Source organism: Lepisosteus platostomus, chromosome 9 (assembly GCF_059453375.1).
Source record: "Lepisosteus platostomus isolate fLepPlt1 chromosome 9, fLepPlt1.hap1, whole genome shotgun sequence".
NCBI classification, from domain to species: domain Eukaryota; kingdom Metazoa; phylum Chordata; class Actinopteri; order Semionotiformes; family Lepisosteidae; genus Lepisosteus; species Lepisosteus platostomus.
In genome coordinates, this window is record NC_142619.1 from 32,587,388 (window position 1) to 32,607,216 (window position 19,829).

Below are 19,829 nucleotides of genomic sequence, written 5' to 3' on the forward strand. Positions count from 1 at the left end.
CAAAAACTGCTGTCAGTGCAATGCCACCACTGCAACTTACTTATATTAGTATTGTCTATTGATACATTTTTTGTAGTATCTTTTTATTTTTTAGAAATTTAGAATTTCCAAGTATTTTGTAAACCCACCTCATTCTGGGGTTTTGTTTTTCGCTACTTGGTTCACAGTTACATAGCCCATGACCTCACAAAGGGGAGAATGAATAAGTGTAGACAGACCTCTCCAGGCCACCCACCTTCAACCCCATTGTCTTTTACCAATGTCACAGACACCACATTGATTTGAAGTGAAACTTATGATCGTTATAAGCATTTTTTTTACGTCTCTGTACATCATAGATGCTACTGCCTACATAAACCTTACATGCCCATATTAGACTGTGGCTAAATACTGTGTACACATTTGTGTTAAGAATATATATATATATTAAACCTTGTGCTTGTTTTCTAAATTATTTCATTTTACAATTGTCACAAAAAGCCCATTTTCTTTGTCTCAGATCAATGTCAATATTTAATGATTACACACAAGCTATTGACATTTTGCAGGTTAAGCAGCATTGTGGTTATCTATATGTTCAAATTGTCTTTCCATCCTTCACTTCTAACTAAACTTTGTGCTTACCTTACTGGATGTAGGATAAGATAAGTTATTCAAAGGAGACTTCTTTTATCTCTGACAAAAGTTTTTTAAAAAAGAAATATCAATAAAGAGAAAAACACAAAGCTAAATACACTGTAAACTATATGCAAACGGTTGCATTTCTGAAACATTCTGGAACCTTCAGACTTATATTTACTGTGTATAACAGTGAATTTAGATAGTGTACTCTATAGGTGAAGAAAGGCAATGCAGGGACTCTATATTGCGTAGATATATTTAAAATATTTGTCAATATGTATAATGCATTACATTGTTTTCATTGCAGCAGTTTGTACACACAAGTGCTTCACAACTGTGCCTTAATATAATACCAGGAGCACAAGTAAGATAAATTAAAGTTAGAAAAACTTACTTTTATTAACGTTACTCCACCCTATCTTTGATAGGTTTCACTAGCATCACTTGGTGAATATTTTTCTATTTGTTTTTTCTATGCTGGAAACGTATCTCAAGGATTCGGTATGTAAATGTCTCTTTCTCTTTCTTACTCACAAGCCTTAACAGAGGCAGCCATGCAAATTGTGTTCTATGCACTGGCTTCCATTGGCTTTCATTTGTGTTATACAACACTAAAATGGCAAGAACTCTGGTTAGTGATACCATAAAGAAAGGACTGATGTTATGTTTGGAGTTTTTGTTTTTTTATATGGTATTCTTTACTTCATATTTGCCCTGAATCACAGAAATATTATGTATATCTGGCTTACTGGCACATTTAATTTTTAAAACTTGGAAAAAGATTTGCAACTAATTACAATAGAAATTTTAACACCGATTTAATACACACAATTTTTTATTTATTAATTCTTGATTTAATACACACAATTCCAGATTTTTTTCTCTGGCAAAATCTGAAGAGGAAAAAAGGCCATTTCTCTCTGTCTATGTAAGAAGCATATTCAAAAATGTGGATTAAGACATTAAGAATCTGTTACAATTTACACTACCTACAGAATATCTACACACCCATTCTGTAATCGCACATTTTGTGGCCTAAAAGCCTAAAACCAAGCCATGTTAAATCAGAATTTATTTTATCTTTATTTACACATTGTGACACATAGCCTCCAAGTGAAAAATGATTGTTCAAACATTCTGAAAAGTAATTACAAATGACAAATTAAAGAAATTGGTTTGGTAAGTGTACACACACCTGAATTAGTACTTGATGGAAGCACCTTTGCTTGAATTACAGCCATAATTCTGTTTGGATAGCTCTATAGTAGTAAACCACACCTAGATTTGGCAATGTTAGTCCATTTCTCCTTACAAAACTGTTCAAGCTAAGTCACATTGCAAAGGAACCGTTGATGGACTGCTGCCATCAAGGCATTCCACAGATTTTCAATTAGATTAAAAAATAGTTGCCACTCTAGGACATTTACCTTACTCTTTAGCAACTCCACTGTTGTTTTTGCTGTGTCCATAGGGTAAATGTCATGTTGAAAAGTAAACTCCTTTCCCAATTTCAGCTTCCTTGGAGAGGGCAGCAGGTTTTTTCCAAGAATCCTTCTGTATTTTGCTCCATCCAGTTTCTTTTCAGTCCTGACCAGTGCCCCAGGCCCTGCTACACGGAAACACCCCCATAACACCTTCCACCATGCTTTACAGCAGGGATGGTGCTCTGTGTGTGATGTGCTACTGTATATTGTTTGCTTTTAGGCCAAAACATTTTATCTTGGTTTTATCAGACTACAAATATTTTTTCCACGTGGCTCCAGAATCTCTAAGTTCTTACCGCAAATGAGTCTCAATGTGGGCTTTTTGGAGAAGTGCTTTTCCTTGTGCCACCATTTATACAGATTTGTGGAGAGCTTAGGATATTTTTGTGATATGTACGCACTGACCAGTCTTTGACATAAAGGCGTGCAAGTCGTTCAAAGTTGCCATTGGATTTTTGATGGTCTTTCTAATCAGTCCCCTCCTTGCTCAGTCATCCATTTTGGAAAGAGAGATAACCTGATCTAGGCAAGGTCTTGTTGATGTTGTATCTCTTCCACTTATTAATGAAAATTTTGACTATATTCCAAGGGACACTTAAGGCCTTTGAAATCTTTTTACATCCATCTCCTGCTCTGTTCCTTTCCCGGAGGTCTTTTGATAGCTCCCTGTTGCCCATAGTTGACTTTCTACATTGTTATGTAGTACAGAGCAGAGGTGACATTCAGGAACATCTGAAATCATATATAATGGTTATCATTATAATAATGTATATATTATATGTATTCATAAATAATCAGAATCGCTACAGCTGAACACAGGTGGAGGCTAATTAGCTTGTTGTGTGATATGGAAGGCATTTGGTCACACCAGAGCTGATTTACAATTATTATTGCTAAGGGGTGTAATTACTTTTTCGAATGTTTGAGCAGTTGTGTTTCACTTGGAGGCTGTCTGTTACAATGTATAAATAAAGGTAAATTAACTTCTGATTTAATGTGTCTTGATTTAAGGCTGTTAGGCCACAAAATTTGTTACAATGGAAAAGCTTTGTAGATGCTAAAAGGGTGCTGTAAATAGTGATTAGGAGTTTGAAACTGTCTATGAGACACAATTGTTTATGTTGCTTGTAATGTATAATTTAGATATTTCTAACATTAAGTTTTTTCAGCTTACCATCAAATTCCCCTCATGTGAAGTGTTTTACTTCAACTTTGTTTTACTGCGGACTTTGAACTTCTTGCCTTGAAGCAGTTGTAAAAATCTTGCCGCATTCAGTGAGCTGGCAGGTACACCAGGGCAGGGAGCATGTCTTCCTGAAGGCTTACAGTCTAACCTGTTCCACAAGGAAATGTGCCCATTCTAAAATTAACCACTTGACTTCTAAGCATTTTATTTATCTAGATGACATATTTATATAAGGAAGTAATGATATATGTGAAAACAGGCTTCAGAGCTTCTTTGTAACATTTCATTGCCAGGTTTCAGTTAAAAATGTCTACATGTACAACACCCATATAGAGAAAATGGTTATTTCTTTCTAATTAGTTGGTAGTTCCATGAGCTATAATGTTAAATGTAATAAAAAGATAAAGACTCCTTCTACAGCTCTTAAAATAGCAAAAATATACAAGCCGTCATCAGAATTTTCCATTAATAAAAATAATTTACTTCAGCATACAACACAAAAACTGAAAAGGGGATAGTGGCAAGAGATTACCTACAGGAAATAGCATATAATTCAGCCATTTGCTTGGGAATATGAATCACACCTGTATTAAGTATTAATTTTGTATTAAAGTGTGACAATGGATACTATACAGTATATCTTTACTGTTGATACAATCATTTGCATCATTCTGTTGAAGGCAGCTTTAAAATAAATTTTGAAATGTAGGTATGCTTTGAAATTTCTATTTTTAGAAAAAAGAGACTTTTCTTCTAGAGCACGTCCTTCTTTTATGTCAAACAAGTCAGTCTTGCAACTTAAATACAAGATATATTGTTGGATCAAAAGTGTGTAAGCAGAATTTTGCAGACAAAAATGTGATTTTGAAATGTCCTTCTTTAAATTGAGTTGGTGGCTGTTTAAGTAACCTGTTTATATTAATCTCTTTATTGAGTATATACACAGAAATAATGCTCAGCAATTCACCATTTTTAGGGCATTGTACTGTAGTTGTCAGTTACTTACAAGAGCTTTGTTTTTTCATTCAAATCCCAACTTTACTGGCCTGAATGGATTGCTTCAGTACCAGTTTGTGAGCTGTCAGAAACAAAAAATACAAAATGTTATCGGTTCAAAACAATGTGTAATTGAAAGTATAGATGTAAAGATGTAAAAAGGACCATGTTAAACCAAATGAGATGACCACTTTCAGTGACTGATCCTTTGGACTTTTTATATTTTTTTGAAAATCCTACCACCTTCTGGTAAAATGAAGATTTGCAGGACAATCCTGTGAAACTTTGTTGTACACAGTTTAAGGTAACACACCCATGTTATTCCACATCAGTTTATTTAGAAGTTTATTTTAGCATAAAGAAATATTTTATGTTTTTCTGACTTCTCCAGTATGAACATGCATAGCAGTGTAGTAGTATCTATGGTAAGAGCTGTACAGATAGTGGACAAAACAAATGAAACCACTTATGTAAAGATCTGCAGCCAATAGGGCTGTATGTGCAATGGCGTAGAGTTTATCTCTGGAATTCTGCAGGAGGGATGCAGTGGCATTCTTCTATTAGAAAATCAATGAGCCAATTTAATAGAGGTCAAAAACCTCTTTCAAAGCTTCCAAGGTCTCCTTTTGCAACCATTATATTCTTAATTCTAGGCAAGAAAGAGCTTTTCAGAATTTATTTACATGATCCTAAGCGTGCTGTGATGTTATATGCTTAATTAACATGAGTCACACCTGAGTGAAAGCCCTTGCAATATACTGGTATTTACTCAGGTGTTTCCTTTTTTGTCCACTAACTGTACAAAGATATGCATTGATTTTATGTCTCATTTTCCCTTTCCTGTGCAAATGAAATATAAGATTATTCACATACTAAAAGCCACACCTGGAAATCACCAAAACTCTGCAGCTTAGTTCTGAGCCTCTTTTATTTCTTAATTTTTATTTTCTTAAGAAAAAAACAATTCTGTACTTTATTTTGCATGTTTTTACTCTTATGTTGAGTATTGGGAGAATATATGTGGATAAAATGGTGAATTTATACAAGAGCACAATATATAACGTATATTTGCAGTAAAGAAAATAGTTTAAGCTATCATGTTTTATATCATAGCAGTAAATGTCCTACACACTTCTTACTTGAGAGATCTGAACTGTATAATATATAACCAGCTGAAGATATGGACTCTCTGAGAGGTCTTACAGTATTTCTTTTCATCAGTTGTTTTTTACATTTACTTAACATTTAAGAGGTAATACTTTAAAAAGTATATGGGACAAAGACGTAGATAATGGGATGTTTTTCCACATAACAAACTTTTTCCTTTAAGCATCAGGCAATCTGTATTTCAGAAACATTTTTTTCAACTACTATTACAAAACGATTTCCTCTATGCAGATATATAGGAAGTCATGTCTAATGTATGATTATAATTTGTTATAGAAAAGTCTGAAATTCTTAAAATTATTTTATAATATGTCTAAATATTAATCATCTATACTGCAAGAACAAAATTGTAAAGTATGGCCGCCTTTTAAAGTAATTTATTGGAAAAATAGCATCAGTGGAATCAATTCTAGGCTTAGCAGTGATACAAAGGATTCTTGATAACTGAAAAAAAGGGAGATAAATATAGAAAACATTTCTTTACACACATAGTTGTGGATTTTCCCCCAGGTAGTTGAAACCCAAAACTGTGGGCTCCTTCAGGTAACAGTTGGATACACATTTAGGCCTTTACTTGACTGCTAAGATGCCAGAAAGGCAAGATTATTTATATGGCTTGCTTTCAATTGGTATGTTTTATGTCCCTAAGCCATTTGTATAATTCTAATATTTTCTCACTTTTCCTATAGAAACGGTACGGCGAACTCCTCGAGGTACAGAGGGCCTCCATCACAATCCCCCAACTATTGAACTTCGGCATCGTCCTCGCTCCCCTCGCCTGAACAACCAAGACCTTTCGCCAGATTCCCAGAGGTCCCCTCTCGATAATGCATCTCGACACCTGTCGCCCGAGGACAGGCTGCGTCCTGCTTCCCAGCCGCAAGAAAACAATCACACTGCATCATTGGAGGAGCCTTATCAACTGTCCGTCTCCCCAGAACAGAACAACAGCCACTGTCCCACCCCTACTGAAGGACAGCGCTCAGGCAGCCCATATCAAGACAACCCTCGCGTTATACAGCTTGTGCCAAGCGCCATAATGCATCCTCTGATTATTAATCCCAGGCAGACTTTGGACTTAAAACATTCTCGGTCTTCAGATAATGGCTGGGAGGGAAAGCCCATGAACCTGACTCACAGAGAGGACCTCCTATACAGGAACCACATTATGATGCCAGTCTCTCCACCAGAGGAAAAGCCTCTGCCCATTGGCAGGATAGCTGGTAAGAGCAGGTTTCCTAAATAAATTAAATGTGTATTGCCAGTTATGGAAAAACGTTTGAGTGATGGTGAAATACAAACAGTAAACATTTGAAAGCCATGTTTGAATGTTTTATTGTTTTAATGTTCTTTTAATGTTTCTTTTTAACTTGTTTTGCCATTACCCAAAGTGATTTACATTTGTAAACATTTATACACTGGAAATTTTACTGAACCAGTCTGGGAGAAGTTTGTTCAAGGGTATTACAGAAATGTCCGATCCAGGATTTGGACACACAGACTTTGAGTCCAGAGGCCTAGCTACACCTACATGCTACACTTTTAGGTTGTTTTTATTCAGTAGAAATGTATCAGCATTATTTCCTATATTAAAAGTCTATCAGAGAAAATATACATAAGGGTTTGGAAGAAAAGCCTTTTGAATGAACTGTGTTTTAAGATGATTTTGTATTTGAATTAAAAATCTTTTCTGAAATGTTCCTTTTTTCCAATACTGGGATAACTTAGAGCAAGTAGATTGCATAACAGTTATTGTCTTACAATAATACTAATGCTCTGATTGTTATTTTCCATAATACAGACATTTTCCCTTTTATTACTGAAACAGTACATGAATTCACAGGCATTTCTATTTCACCTTGACAGATTGCAGGCTGCTGTGGGATTATGTTTATCAGCTTCTTTCTGACAGTCGGTACGAAAACTACATTCGTTGGGAAGATAAGGAAACAAAGGTTTTTCGAATAGTAGACCCCAATGGTCTGGCTCGACTTTGGGGGAATCATAAGGTAATTAGCCAGGCAAATTCATCACATATTCTATCTCTGCTTACAATGAAAAAAAAAACATTTTTTTAATCAAAAAACTTTTAAACTTAATAACATAATTAGGCACTGAAACATATGGCTTATAGAATATTGTGAAGCTCTAAACGTAATATTCTCTGATATGGTGATCACATTTTTTGTTATTGCCTCACAGGCTAGAACGCTGTGTAAAACAGTATGTTATTTGGTTGTAAGTTATTTAACATACAGAATGTCAGTAAGTCTTACATGCTGAAAGAAATGGAAATTACACCTGACAGAATGTAGTTAAAGTTGTAAAGTATGTATATATTCCCACCCACTTTACTTCTTTTACATGTATATAGCTACATATTTCTTTTACTTCTTCTTCTGTGTAAGAGTGAAATTCTGGGGGATTTCTCACTTTGCCTTTGGTTACAGTACAAATTCTATTTAGAATTCATTTTTTTCTTCTTGTTTTTGCTTGACTTAAATATATGAGATTTTGTGAGTTAAGTTTACATTACTGACATCTTTGGTTGAGAGCATTTAAAAAAATTTTGAATGCTCCAAAAATAGCTTTTATTGTAAATGCTTCCTTACAAAAAAGGATTTTCTTTGTACAAATTCATGGCAACAATTACAATTAAGTTTTCAAGGTTGAATTGGAAATTGTATCAGGGCTGTACAATATTTCAACAACCTGAGCTGTCTTTTTTTCTATTTTAAACTAAGAACCGTACCAATATGACCTATGAGAAGATGTCGAGAGCACTGCGGCACTACTATAAACTGAACATCATTAGGAAGGAGCCCGGACAACGACTATTATTCAGGTGAGATGAATATGACATTTTCTCAGGTTGTTTTTTATTGAGCATTTTTTCTCTGACGTTTTTTACAATTTAATAGAATTGTATTTAATACAATTTAATTGTATTTAATAGAATTAAATGCAATTAATAAAGTGATTTACGTTTTGTGCAGAAGTGCAGGAATCATAATACATTGGTCATAAATAATTTTTCACTGTCAAATCAGAAGACAGAGAAAATACAAATGTTTCAATGTGTGTATATATAGGCATTCGTCAAGAAAAGGAAACACCAAATGTAAAATATTGGGCAATGGGGCATTTGCACTCTCCGTATGGCCAATATGAACTGTATGTGCTGTGGCATTGACTCTACCAGCATCTGGAAATTTACAGGAGGGATGTGAGATATGTAACGTTAAGAAATGATTAGCATTGTCCTTGCCTTCTAAGGAAATGAGTACTCTATAACCATGTCAAAATCTGTCCCAAGACATTATGGAACCACCTAAACTCTTTACTGGGACCAGATAATCAGGGCTGTAGAGTTCTTTAGCTTGGTGCTACGTTTGCACTCATCCATTTGTCAAGACAATATCTCATTTTTTCAAAGCTCAGTAGTCCATTGCTTGTGTCGTTTATACCAAACATGCTGGTTCGGGTGTTGGATTAAAACACACCACTTGGACATTCAGTCTGAACCTTCAGATTGTTTATATGTCTTGCTCAGTACACACAATATAATCAAATATCTAGAACAGAAACAGGAAAAAAACAAAAAACACTTTTTATTGTGTTTCTTTGAAAGTCAGTTTCTCAAGTTGTGATACCTAGAATGTAAATTTATTCTCTAATATGTTTAATCACTTGGCTAAGAAATAGAGTGATTAGATAGATAGATAATACTTTATTAATCAAAAATCTGCATGAAGTTTTATGAACAGAGGACCTGGAATGATTTTCTCAGCCTTCCAAAAACATGAAATAATAAAATGGAAAGAATATTTTTTTTCTATTGTGTTGACTTCTGGCAGTGCTGGAAAGCCTATACAGTATATGGTGTTTATGGAGGAAAAAAAAGTGTTTGCACTTTTTTTCAAACTTCTGGTGTGTATTTATGAAAGATTGACAAAGGCTTCGTGAACTTTTTTTTTTACTTCATTGAAAGAAAAAAGAAAAACACTGAAAAAAACGGGCAATAGACATAACAGCTAAGAACCTTCCTAAGTCTCTGAATGATCAGAATGGACACCTGAAGAAGGCTCCACAGCCGGAACATTGTGTTTCCTGTCTTATCTTTTCAGCATGGAATAAACCTTTAGTTGTTTCTAAAATATGAATTAGATTCTTTTTCAATCACAGCGCTACAGGATGTATGCTCCTCAACTTCTTATTACACCTTTTAGAATATGTAAGCCACCGTTAGTAGCCTGGGACAGCTGTTTTGCCAAAGTTCATCTTATTAGCATAGAGTCAGTTATAACTCCTAAATATAGCTCCACAATGCCGAACCTTTTTGTTCATTTTGAACAAAGTATAGTGTATCAGATGAATCAATTCACAATTTTCCTGATTATTTTTTGACTCACTAGTTATTCAACACAGTGAAATGAATTGAGTATTGAGTCCAGAGAATCGGCACAGGAAATAAATCGGTTCCAATCTGAGAGCACAGAGAACAATGGAACAAATTGGGAAACTCAAGTAAAATGTGATATATTAAATGCTAAGCAATTGTACATTGTCAAACTCCATAAAACATGTAAAGTGTTTGTATTCATGATGTGTGTGAAATTGAAGACTGTATATGAGCAATGTATTTTCCTATTTTTATTATTATTTTTATTTATTATATATTTATATATCGTGACTGTTTTATTTTGACATTCCAAAAGCCGTAGACTATTATAATTCTAACAGTAGGTGTGACTAAACTACCCAGCAGTAAGTCGGGGTCGTCTACAAAAGTAACCTAAAATAACGAGGACACAAAAATAAAGTGCAAAAACAGTAACCTTGTTTTGAAGTGTGCTATTACAAGAGAAATATTTTTAAAATGGAAAAAAGACAGAACATTTAAAATAAATAAACAGTAGTTTCACCAGGATATTTCCTACAGGCAGTTTTACATTTACAGTAACAGGCCTACAATAAACCAAGCTGTGTAGTGAAACATAAAGACAACACTAGAGTGCTTCATTTTCAGTGCAAGGCTTAATATTCTGAGTTCCACCCCCAGTTCACTTGATAGGTAGTCCTCCATTTAAACCACCAATGAGGTAACACAAAATGTACACACAAGAGAAAAGGACAACAGGTACCCACAACAGGTATAACACAAATACAAAAATCAGCCATTACACAGATTAAATGAATCATACATAATACTGTACAGTCTTAACAAAGACTAGCCTAGCGTTAGATTTTTCAAATTAATTGGAAAAATTCAGACATTATGTGACAAGGGCATGCAAAAGCCATTTGTCACACTGGATATACCTACTAGAAGAGTACATGATTTTGTCTTAAGGTTTCAATAATACCTACTTAAGAATGTCTTCAGCTGCGAATGCATATATGCCCTAGCGTATGTAAATAAAATGTTATGTTGCTGCTTATACGTATATACATAACAGCTAGATATGAGACATATAGCCAGCAGCCATATCACCCTGCAACTCACAACAGGCAACCCACTGAAGCTAAGCAGGTGTGAGCCTGGTCAGTACCTGGATGGGAGACCTCCTGGGAAAAACTAAGGTTGCTGCTGGAAGAGGTGTTAGTGGGGCCAGCAGGGGGTGCTCACCCTGTGGTCCACGTGGGTCCTAATGCCTTAGTATAGTGACGGGGACACTATACTGTAAACAGGTGCCTTCCTTCGGATGAGACCGAGGTACTGACTCTCTGTGGTCATTAAAAATCCCAGGGCGTTTCTAAAAAAGAGTATGGGTCTAGCATCCTGGCCCTTATCAATCATGGCCAAATTTCCCATTGGCCCTAACCAATCATGGCCTCCTAATTATCCCCATCTATGAATTGGCTTCATTACTCTGCTCTCCTCTCCACTGATAGCTGATGTGTGGTGAGCGTTCTGGCACACTATGGCTGCCGTCGCATCATCCAGGTGGATGCTGCACATTGGTGGCGGTGGAAGGGAGTCCCCATTACCTGTAAAGTGCTTTGAGTGGAGTGTCCAGAAAAGCGCTATATAAGTCTAAGCAATTATTATTATTATATATACGTGACAAATAGGCTAAATACTCTTTCCTATCTAAATACTCTAAACTGTCAATATATGATATTTCCTCTATATGATATTTCCTCTATATTAAAAATGTTTATATTTCCTCTATATGATATTTCCTCTATATTAAAAATGTAATCTTGTTTCTCAAAATGTAATCTTGTTTCTCAAAATGTGTATCTTTCCATATGGAAGAAGGAAAACCACCAATACTAATAATTTTACATTATCTTTTTTACATTAAGTTTCATAAACGAGTTATCCTTGTTTCAGTAATTTTGTCTCTAAATATGGTATTCAGTGGCACTCTGTCATTCAGTGAACCAAACGCATTTGAGTCATTTACTGACTGCCTGGTCCAGTAGTACTGTTTTGTTTAAGTGAATCACTGAATCACATGATCAGAATTTGTTCATCTTTTGAATCAATTCACCTGAACTGCCAATAAATTTAACTGAACTGAATCAAGTGAATCAAATCACTAGGAAAAATAGTATTGTCCGACTCTATTGCTAGGACAGATACTGTATATCTCTGTCCATTAGAATAAAGTTTTAAGTTAGGGTAGAAAAAACGAATAGCACTGAAGTAGAATGAATTGGGGGTTAATAACTTCACTGTCCAATCACAGTTCTGTAGGCAGAGCAATGCATTACACTGTATGTCTTTGGTCTTAATGCTATATAGGAGATGCAAGTATCACAGAAATTTCAAGTACCAAGTTTTGAAGAAGAAGGTCTTTACTATGATGGTGAAGCAATGCTATAAGAGCAAATAAGTCAACATTCCTGTGAAACATGCTGAAAGTCTTTTTCTGTCTTTTGTATTTCAGGTTCATGAAAACGCCAGATGAAATCATGAGTGGACAAACCGACAGGCTTGAGCACCTTGAGTCAGATTTAGATGACCAAATGTATGTAAAGGAAGAGTGCTGAGCTCTTTAAAAGATGTGATAAGACAATCAAAATTTCTCAAGAGGGATTTTAAAAAGAAACATTCTTGAAGACCGGGACCTCTGGAAAGCACAAGCTACCTGCTTTATTAATGTGTGACACATAGCCGAAAAACATTTTGCAACTTAGCCTCAAACTGAAGAAAAAACGCAAGATCTACTGATAGTATTCTGGCATTTACTTAGAAATTCGATGGAAATGTCAGTGATTCATCCTTTTAAATTAAAAACCGCAATTCCTGCTGTGCCATTATAATAGCAATTAAGCACAGTTTATGGAAATCAATTAGCTCAAAATTTTGGTGTTGGGATTTTTAAAATATGCTTAATTTAGGGTGTTTTTGCCATTCAGTGCAAAACATGAGGGATTTTATAAATTTAGAATAAGAACTTTTTTAGGTGCAATAATGACAAACATTGGATCTTTTTTAAGTTTTGCTTTTTCATTCATTTTGTAAATTAATATCTTTCCATTTAATGTAAGTAGCAATTTTTTCAAAAAAGGTTCATATAGGAGATGCTTGTCTTTACTTAGGGGGAACAAAAATGTATAGGAACATCTTTAAACTATGGAAGTTGAAGATTTAGATGTTTGTCACCATGCTTAGTGTCAATGAGTCTATATCATCTTCATTTTTCAAATTGTTTCCTTCATGATTTGTTTCTTCTGTAACGTTATACATTACATTTCTTTGTATGTTAGGATTGTAGAATGGATTATCTGCCTTTAAACAGGGTGTAATGAAACTTCAGACCTAAGCTAAAGAAAGCTTAGCCCTTTGTGAAACAGTTCACCTAAAATTTCCCCACTGTTGCAGCACAAGCCATAAGGAAAAAGAAATAAATACATAAATGAATTATTTGCTGGATCTTGCTGTATCTAATTAGTTTGAAGGGAATCAAACCAAACATTCTAAACATTTATTTTCTGCTGTACTGTCTGTAAGCTTATATACAGTTCCTGTATATATGTTCTTGTGTTAAAATTATCTTTTAAAATGTTTTTGTTGTAAATTTGGGGTTCATCACTTTAAGAAAGGTGGTAAGATTATATTCACCCAGGGTAATTGGTCAAATGCTTGGTACAGTATATGTTAGATCTGCATATACCAAGGAAAAATAGCACTATTTGTCTTATACTGTATATACCATTGGGTGATGCCAATTTGGCAGTATAAATGCTTAAATTTAAATAATAAATGATTGCTTTCTTACTCATTTTTCAGAACAAAAGGATTACTTGTATTGATATGTTCAAATGATCAGGTTCAAGAATTGAAATAAGAGAGCCACTGGGCAATTGTGATCACACAGTGGTGCCTTCTGATAGTCAAAGACAGATCAAGAATTGACAGAGAATGCATGGTTACATTCTAAAAACTACTTCTAGAGGCACAGATACAATTCTTACCAGATGTAAATTATAGTCAAGAACCTCTAAATGGTCGAAAGTATAAATAAAGAAAAAAGCTTGTAGAAATAAGTTAAATTAAATGTTATATGGAGGATGGAACCAAAATACACAGTTTACACTGAGAACAAACTCAAGAAAGGTATTAGAAGTATTGGTAAGAGTGGTGCAGTTACTAAAGCCTAGAATTATTTTTCAATATTGCAATGACAAAACATTGTTAAGAGAAAAATAATCTAAGTAATTACATAATGTAAGATGAGCAGGGAAGTACATATACAAGTGTTCTAACTGATTTCTTTACACAGGTGTTCACACTTGACGAAAGTATATAATATAAAAACATATCCCACCTTAAAATAAAAATTGTAATGATCTAATTGTAACAAGGTGTGTTAAAGGGTTTTGTAAACCATGAAACAAAGGTATCACCTGGTATTGATCAACTATATGAACAAAATGCACTATTCGGAAGAATTTTTAATTTGCCTCTTAGAATTGGGCTACCATTGAGAAAAGGTGCTTTTACATTTACATATACAATGATGATACAATGGTGTAAAAATACAAATATAATAACCAAATTAGAAGGGCAACTAAATAAAAAAATAGCTGTTAAGAATTTGTCAGATGTCACCTGAAAAAGCTCAGCTGCTAGAACTGATTTATTTCTTTCTACTTTTCAGTGTGGAATTAACTTAATTTTTGTTACTTGGCAGCCTAAATACTAACTCAGGTCCACACTATAACCTAAATAAAAACATGGCTAGTGGATTGCACAGATTTAGTGGAGGCAACTACAGAAGTGTATGATGTCAACACGCATGATGTGATATTTTTGGGCAGACTGGTCGTAGATCAGTAAATGTAGAAACCATTTGCAAAGTATTTGTATTATATGATTTAGGGTACATTATTAGATTTCAGTGTGATTTTATCTACCCTGATCAACAAAACTAGAAGAATCCATAGCTATAGAAAATATGTTTTGGCTTACATGAACTTGGAAATAACTGAAACTGCACTTTCTGCAGTCAACTAAAGATAATAAGAGATTTCTTATATAAATACACTGTGAATATTGTATATATATACACAGGGTATTTTTGTTTCCGGTGTTTATTTTCATTTGCTTGCCTCTCTTTACAGTAAAAGCAGTCACTGAATCTTCATTAGGTCCCAAATTAATGAAAAATATTCATTGGCCTATGAGTTTGGGCTCTTTGTTACGAACTCTAAAGATTTTAAAGATTGTACTTGAGATTATTGTAAATTACCTACTGTATGTCTCCTTTTTGTTGAAAAGAATGTCTGGACGTCTTGCTTTACTGCTATTGAAAATAAAACCTAAACTATAAAAAACCCACTTTAGGCTAAATGACTCTGCATGACTGGAATGCAAGCAAAATGGGCTGTGGGCATAGTGATCAGCATTACCTTTAAACTCTGCTAGAGGGTTTGATGAGGCAGAATGATCAACAGCTGTGATGAGATATCAAAGGCAGCTTGCCTTCTTTTGTAATTAGCGTTTTATTGTTTTTAATCAGGAAAAATTGGCTTATGATAAGTTTAGAGGGATCATGTTTATTTACAAATAAACACCGAAAACGTAGTCTTTTTATACAGTATATATAGCATATATTTTTTTTTAGATTTTTGTTAGACATTTCTGTTCTAAAAGAGCAATAACAATCCATTCAGCAGTCTATATGTTATTCATCTTAATGATCTCCAGATCGCAACCCAGACTGCAGAATTTGGTAAGTACGGTTGATATGGGTGGATATTCATTCAAAGGTTAATTTGGTTTGAGGAATATACAGGGTGTGGGTGCATTTTTTTAAACTCAGAAATGATTTACACATTGCGATGTGTGATCTCTACTGTATTCTGTTTATTACATCTATGGAGGTTTTCTCTCGTTCAATTTTATTAACGTCTTTCCTCTACTCCTCTTGTAATAAATAAATATATTTTTAAAAAATTAACAAGCACTTGAGATCATATTGTCAAGTACATGTGTTCTCTATATTTTAACTATACATAGTTGTCTTGTTCAGAGTTACAATTAGATAAGAGAATGCCTAGTCTGGCATACAGTATATCCCTCCCACTCAGGCCCACTTGAAACCTGTGAAAAGCACATGGGGGATCCTGACATGTCAGTCACTAACTTGGTTATTGGGAGTTTCCCATCTCTTTTTTTATAACACACATACATTTCTCATGCCTCTGTGGAAATAGCACATGGTATATGTGGAACTTTTTCAATTTTAAATGCTAATTGAGTATGTTCATAGAACAGTGTAATAAAATGTATATAGCTCATTGTTTATGAGCTATATACATTTAATATTACATTAAATACATTTAATATTTAATTTAATTTATAAATGTATACGTTTAATTTATACATTTAATATTTATATACATTGAATTAAAAAGTATTCCTTCACAGGTTTTCAAGTTTATCTTTACAAACCCAACAGACATGATGACAACTGCTCACAACTTTTCATTTTTATGGTAAGCAAAATAATAATGTCATTATACATGTATGTAACAATATGATATATTCCACTAGTAAAAGAATATTCATGATTTAACAGTTATAAGTATGGTTTACTTATCCCTACATTAAGAAAAGCACTGTACATTAATGCCTTTGTGCACTACTGTACCTTATGTAAGAAGAGGTTTTTAATTTGATTAATTCTACAGTGGAATCCATAAAAAAACTCAAACCAAAAAACACTTAATGAATTTAATTTACAAGAATTAATAACCACGTAAATGTGCAGAAACTACCTGATTTTTGGGTCATTTAGATGAGTCTCATTTATGTTAATATGCATTACACTTGTTGAATCAATTTTATCAAATATAAAATCATGATTTAATCTCAAATGTTATGCTATAATATCTTACTGTGTATACAGTATGTTTTTTGTGTGTGTGTGCTTGTAATCAGTTGTAATATAGTTGGGGTGATATTTTAACCAGGGAATTTTTAATTGAAAAAACAGTATGTGCCTTTGTTTCTTCTGGATGTAATTATTCAAAAAAAGTCTCACTGGTATTTTTATATAGTACATTTACAATTTACAGTCAACTGTCATTTATTCAAAATTGCACTCCTCTTGCCTTGACAAAACTATAACTCATTTTCTTTGATCCTCCCTATAAATTTAGAATTTATTTTTACAATTTCAGTAATGAAATACAGTATAAGGCAGTATATAACAATGTTATTTCTTACCAAAGCAATCTTCATTTATTCCCCAAGCCACACTCTGAGTGTCCCCTGAGATTAGCATTACAGTGTGGATAGTCTTCACAAATGTATTCTTTTTGCCTGCCTCAGGGAATTCATTTTGGTACCTTTTTATTTAATCTGTAGTAATTATAACATGCATTTAATAACAAACATTTTTATTAATAAAAATACTTTTCTTTATGCTACAGTTCTGTAGGGGGCTTGCCGTGAAAGATGTGTATTCTATTATAACACCATTCTTACCTTCTTATAACACCAAAGATAAATTGGGGTTTATTTTTTCACTTGAATTATGGTTGTAGTTATGGTCAGTGGTGTACGTACAGGTGTATGGAGGTTGACCTCCTGATACAGGTGATGAAAGAGGAAATAGCATCTTAAACTCCACTTTGTATGGCTAGAGTTCTGAAATGTCTTGTCAAAGAAAAAAAACGTTAACTCTGTAACTTAGGTCTCAATGGAGCTCACTAACGTCTGAGAAATCACTGAGCTGTTGAAGTGGCAAAAATCTATGTTGAACAGACCTCATTAAGTTATCAATCATTTCCAAAAGTCTTTAATGAGAAGCTGTACACTGAGAACATTTCTAAACTATGATAGCCCCAAATTAAGTTAAAGGAAAGTATAACAAGGTTAAGCAATATAGTTAAATTCAACAGTCATGTAACTTTACTACCCTAATGCAGTTTTGAAATTGCATGCTTAATTAAACTGTTAAAATTATTAAAATAAGATTACAATTAATTCTGACCTTAACCTATAACATTTTAAATCTAAATACAATAAGATAAAGTGATTTTAAGACTATTGAGCGAAACAAAAAACTACAGCACATACAGTAGATGCTGTTCCTTGATGACACTCATGGTGGCGACATTGTACAAGGTTTGATTGTGAGCCTATTCTCAAGTTCTCCAAGGATCTATTTCACACTCTTGTATACTGACACTGGTGTATTGTGCACTGGCGTGACAAGAAACCAATACTGGTTTCCAATCCTATATTTAAAATAAAATTGCAAAAAAATGTTGGTACTAGGTATGAAAAAAAGTCCACTGAGTATGTATGAAGTCAGAAACATTTTAAATTATGTCCAGCATTTAGGAAGTCTTAATGATATTAAGCTTTTAATTGTATGCAGACGATTGTTTAAAATATTTTAATTGAATCTATTTGCAGTGGATCTAGCACTACTTTGTGCGAATCTGACAGAATCATGTAGTGACGTGACACTATGGTACTGTACCTCATTTTTTTTTAATTATAGCTAGGGCGTTTACCGGCCCTTTGAAGCTTTATCAAAAGTCAAATCACTGCAAGATTAGCGCAGAAATCGAGTTTCACTCAGTTGCTGCATCTCAGTGTGTAAGATTACTGGTTGAGCTGGAGCTTCCAATTGCAATGAATTGGGTTCATGAATATGCGATGCTGTAGAGATGCCCCTTTTAACTTTCCTAACATATTATATTAACTCGTATTCAGTAAAACTGAATTTTATGTGCTCCAGCTTTCTACAGCATTTAAAGTAATGTGTATTCAAAGCATGAGCTTAGATGTTTGTATTTAAGATACACCTGACAGAATATTAGAAAGTCTTACAACAGTGGTGTAGCTGTACAATATTATCTATTAATTGGGTAGTAGCGCACATAAACAGTGTGCTGCCAGAGGCGGGAAGCTGCAATACGTCCATGTGCATGAGAAGTGAAAGGCTTAGTCTCCTGTCAAACACCGAAGTGTAAGGTCTATCTTTATCAGCAGGAGAGGATCTTGACTAAAACTGTTTACATATGTCACTTTTACGCGTCACCAAACATAGGCTGCTGTTCCGTGAAAGATTACATTTTTTCACGTTTTTATTTTTTTCATTTTTCATCTTCCTTTCGCATTTGCTTACGGTTTGGAGCTGACGCATACTGGCGCAATTGCATTTACCTGGGGATGAACGTAGTAAAAAGAAAAGACGGGAAGGTATAAGGTATAATGAACTAGTTAATCGCTCTAGGAATCCTTTTCATCAGGTAGAACGCACAACAGAAGCTCTTGACAAGAAGAATCGGGAGCGACTGAGGTGGCACTTAGCCTAGAGAGTTTCTTTTCTTCTGTTAACTAATTAGTTCCAAGCCTGGATATAGCTTTGTGGATTGAACTAAAACCTCTTTAGTTCTGGGCTTTGAAACATCTGGATTCTGCTAATTTTACATCTGGATGGGAAGATTTGGAAGACTGCATGGGTTTTAAGAATGGAAAGGGATTAAGAATGGTTTTTTTGTAACCCAAAGGAGGTTGAGAGGTGCACTAAAGGAGCGGGGCAGCAGGTATGCAATAAAAGTGATTAATATTGGGTTTTAATGTTTATTTTCGTGGTGTTCTATTAAGTCAGCTATATGCATGCCATGCTTATGCATGCTCAGTTAGAGACGTGCTGCTATTAAAATGTTTTTGCCGGTCTAGAAGTGAGACATTTCATTGATCAAAGAATAGTGATTTTTGTTTTTGTCTTTTTTTTTGTCTTAACAACGACTAAGAAATTTAGCGTTCCTTATAAATCGAAACACTAAATGAAATAACGAAACAAATTAGTGATAACGAAGAAAAACTTGAAAGTTCTGAAGGCTTGCTGTCTTCAGACGTGTGTTTGGAAATAACTGCGGCTTTTTTCATAAAG

At 34.1% G+C, this 19,829-nt stretch overlaps 2 protein-coding genes across 4 annotated transcripts in view; both read left to right on the forward strand.

Annotated features, from left to right (window-relative positions):
• The window catches only part of etv6 (ETS variant transcription factor 6), a 54,681-nt gene extending 41,353 nt beyond the window's left edge, over nt 1-13,328 (forward strand). For both annotated transcript variants that reach the window (XM_088644766.1, XM_088644765.1), the window contains exons 5-8: nt 6,144-6,677; nt 7,321-7,463; nt 8,199-8,299; nt 12,354-13,328. In XM_088644766.1, the coding sequence (XP_088500892.1) occupies nt 6,144-6,677; nt 7,321-7,463; nt 8,199-8,299; nt 12,354-12,456 (881 nt within the window). In that variant the 3' untranslated portion in view covers nt 12,457-13,328. The remainder of the gene's footprint in view (nt 1-6,143; nt 6,678-7,320; nt 7,464-8,198; nt 8,300-12,353) is intronic.
• A 2,076-nt stretch (nt 13,329-15,404) lies between these two features.
• Nucleotides 15,405-19,829, forward strand: part of LOC148654803 (chemokine-like protein TAFA-2) — a 126,264-nt gene continuing 121,839 nt past the window's right edge. For both annotated transcript variants that reach the window (XM_088644768.1, XM_088644769.1), the window contains exon 1: nt 15,405-19,479. The gene's annotated coding sequence lies outside the window, so the exon portion shown is untranslated. The remainder of the gene's footprint in view (nt 19,480-19,829) is intronic.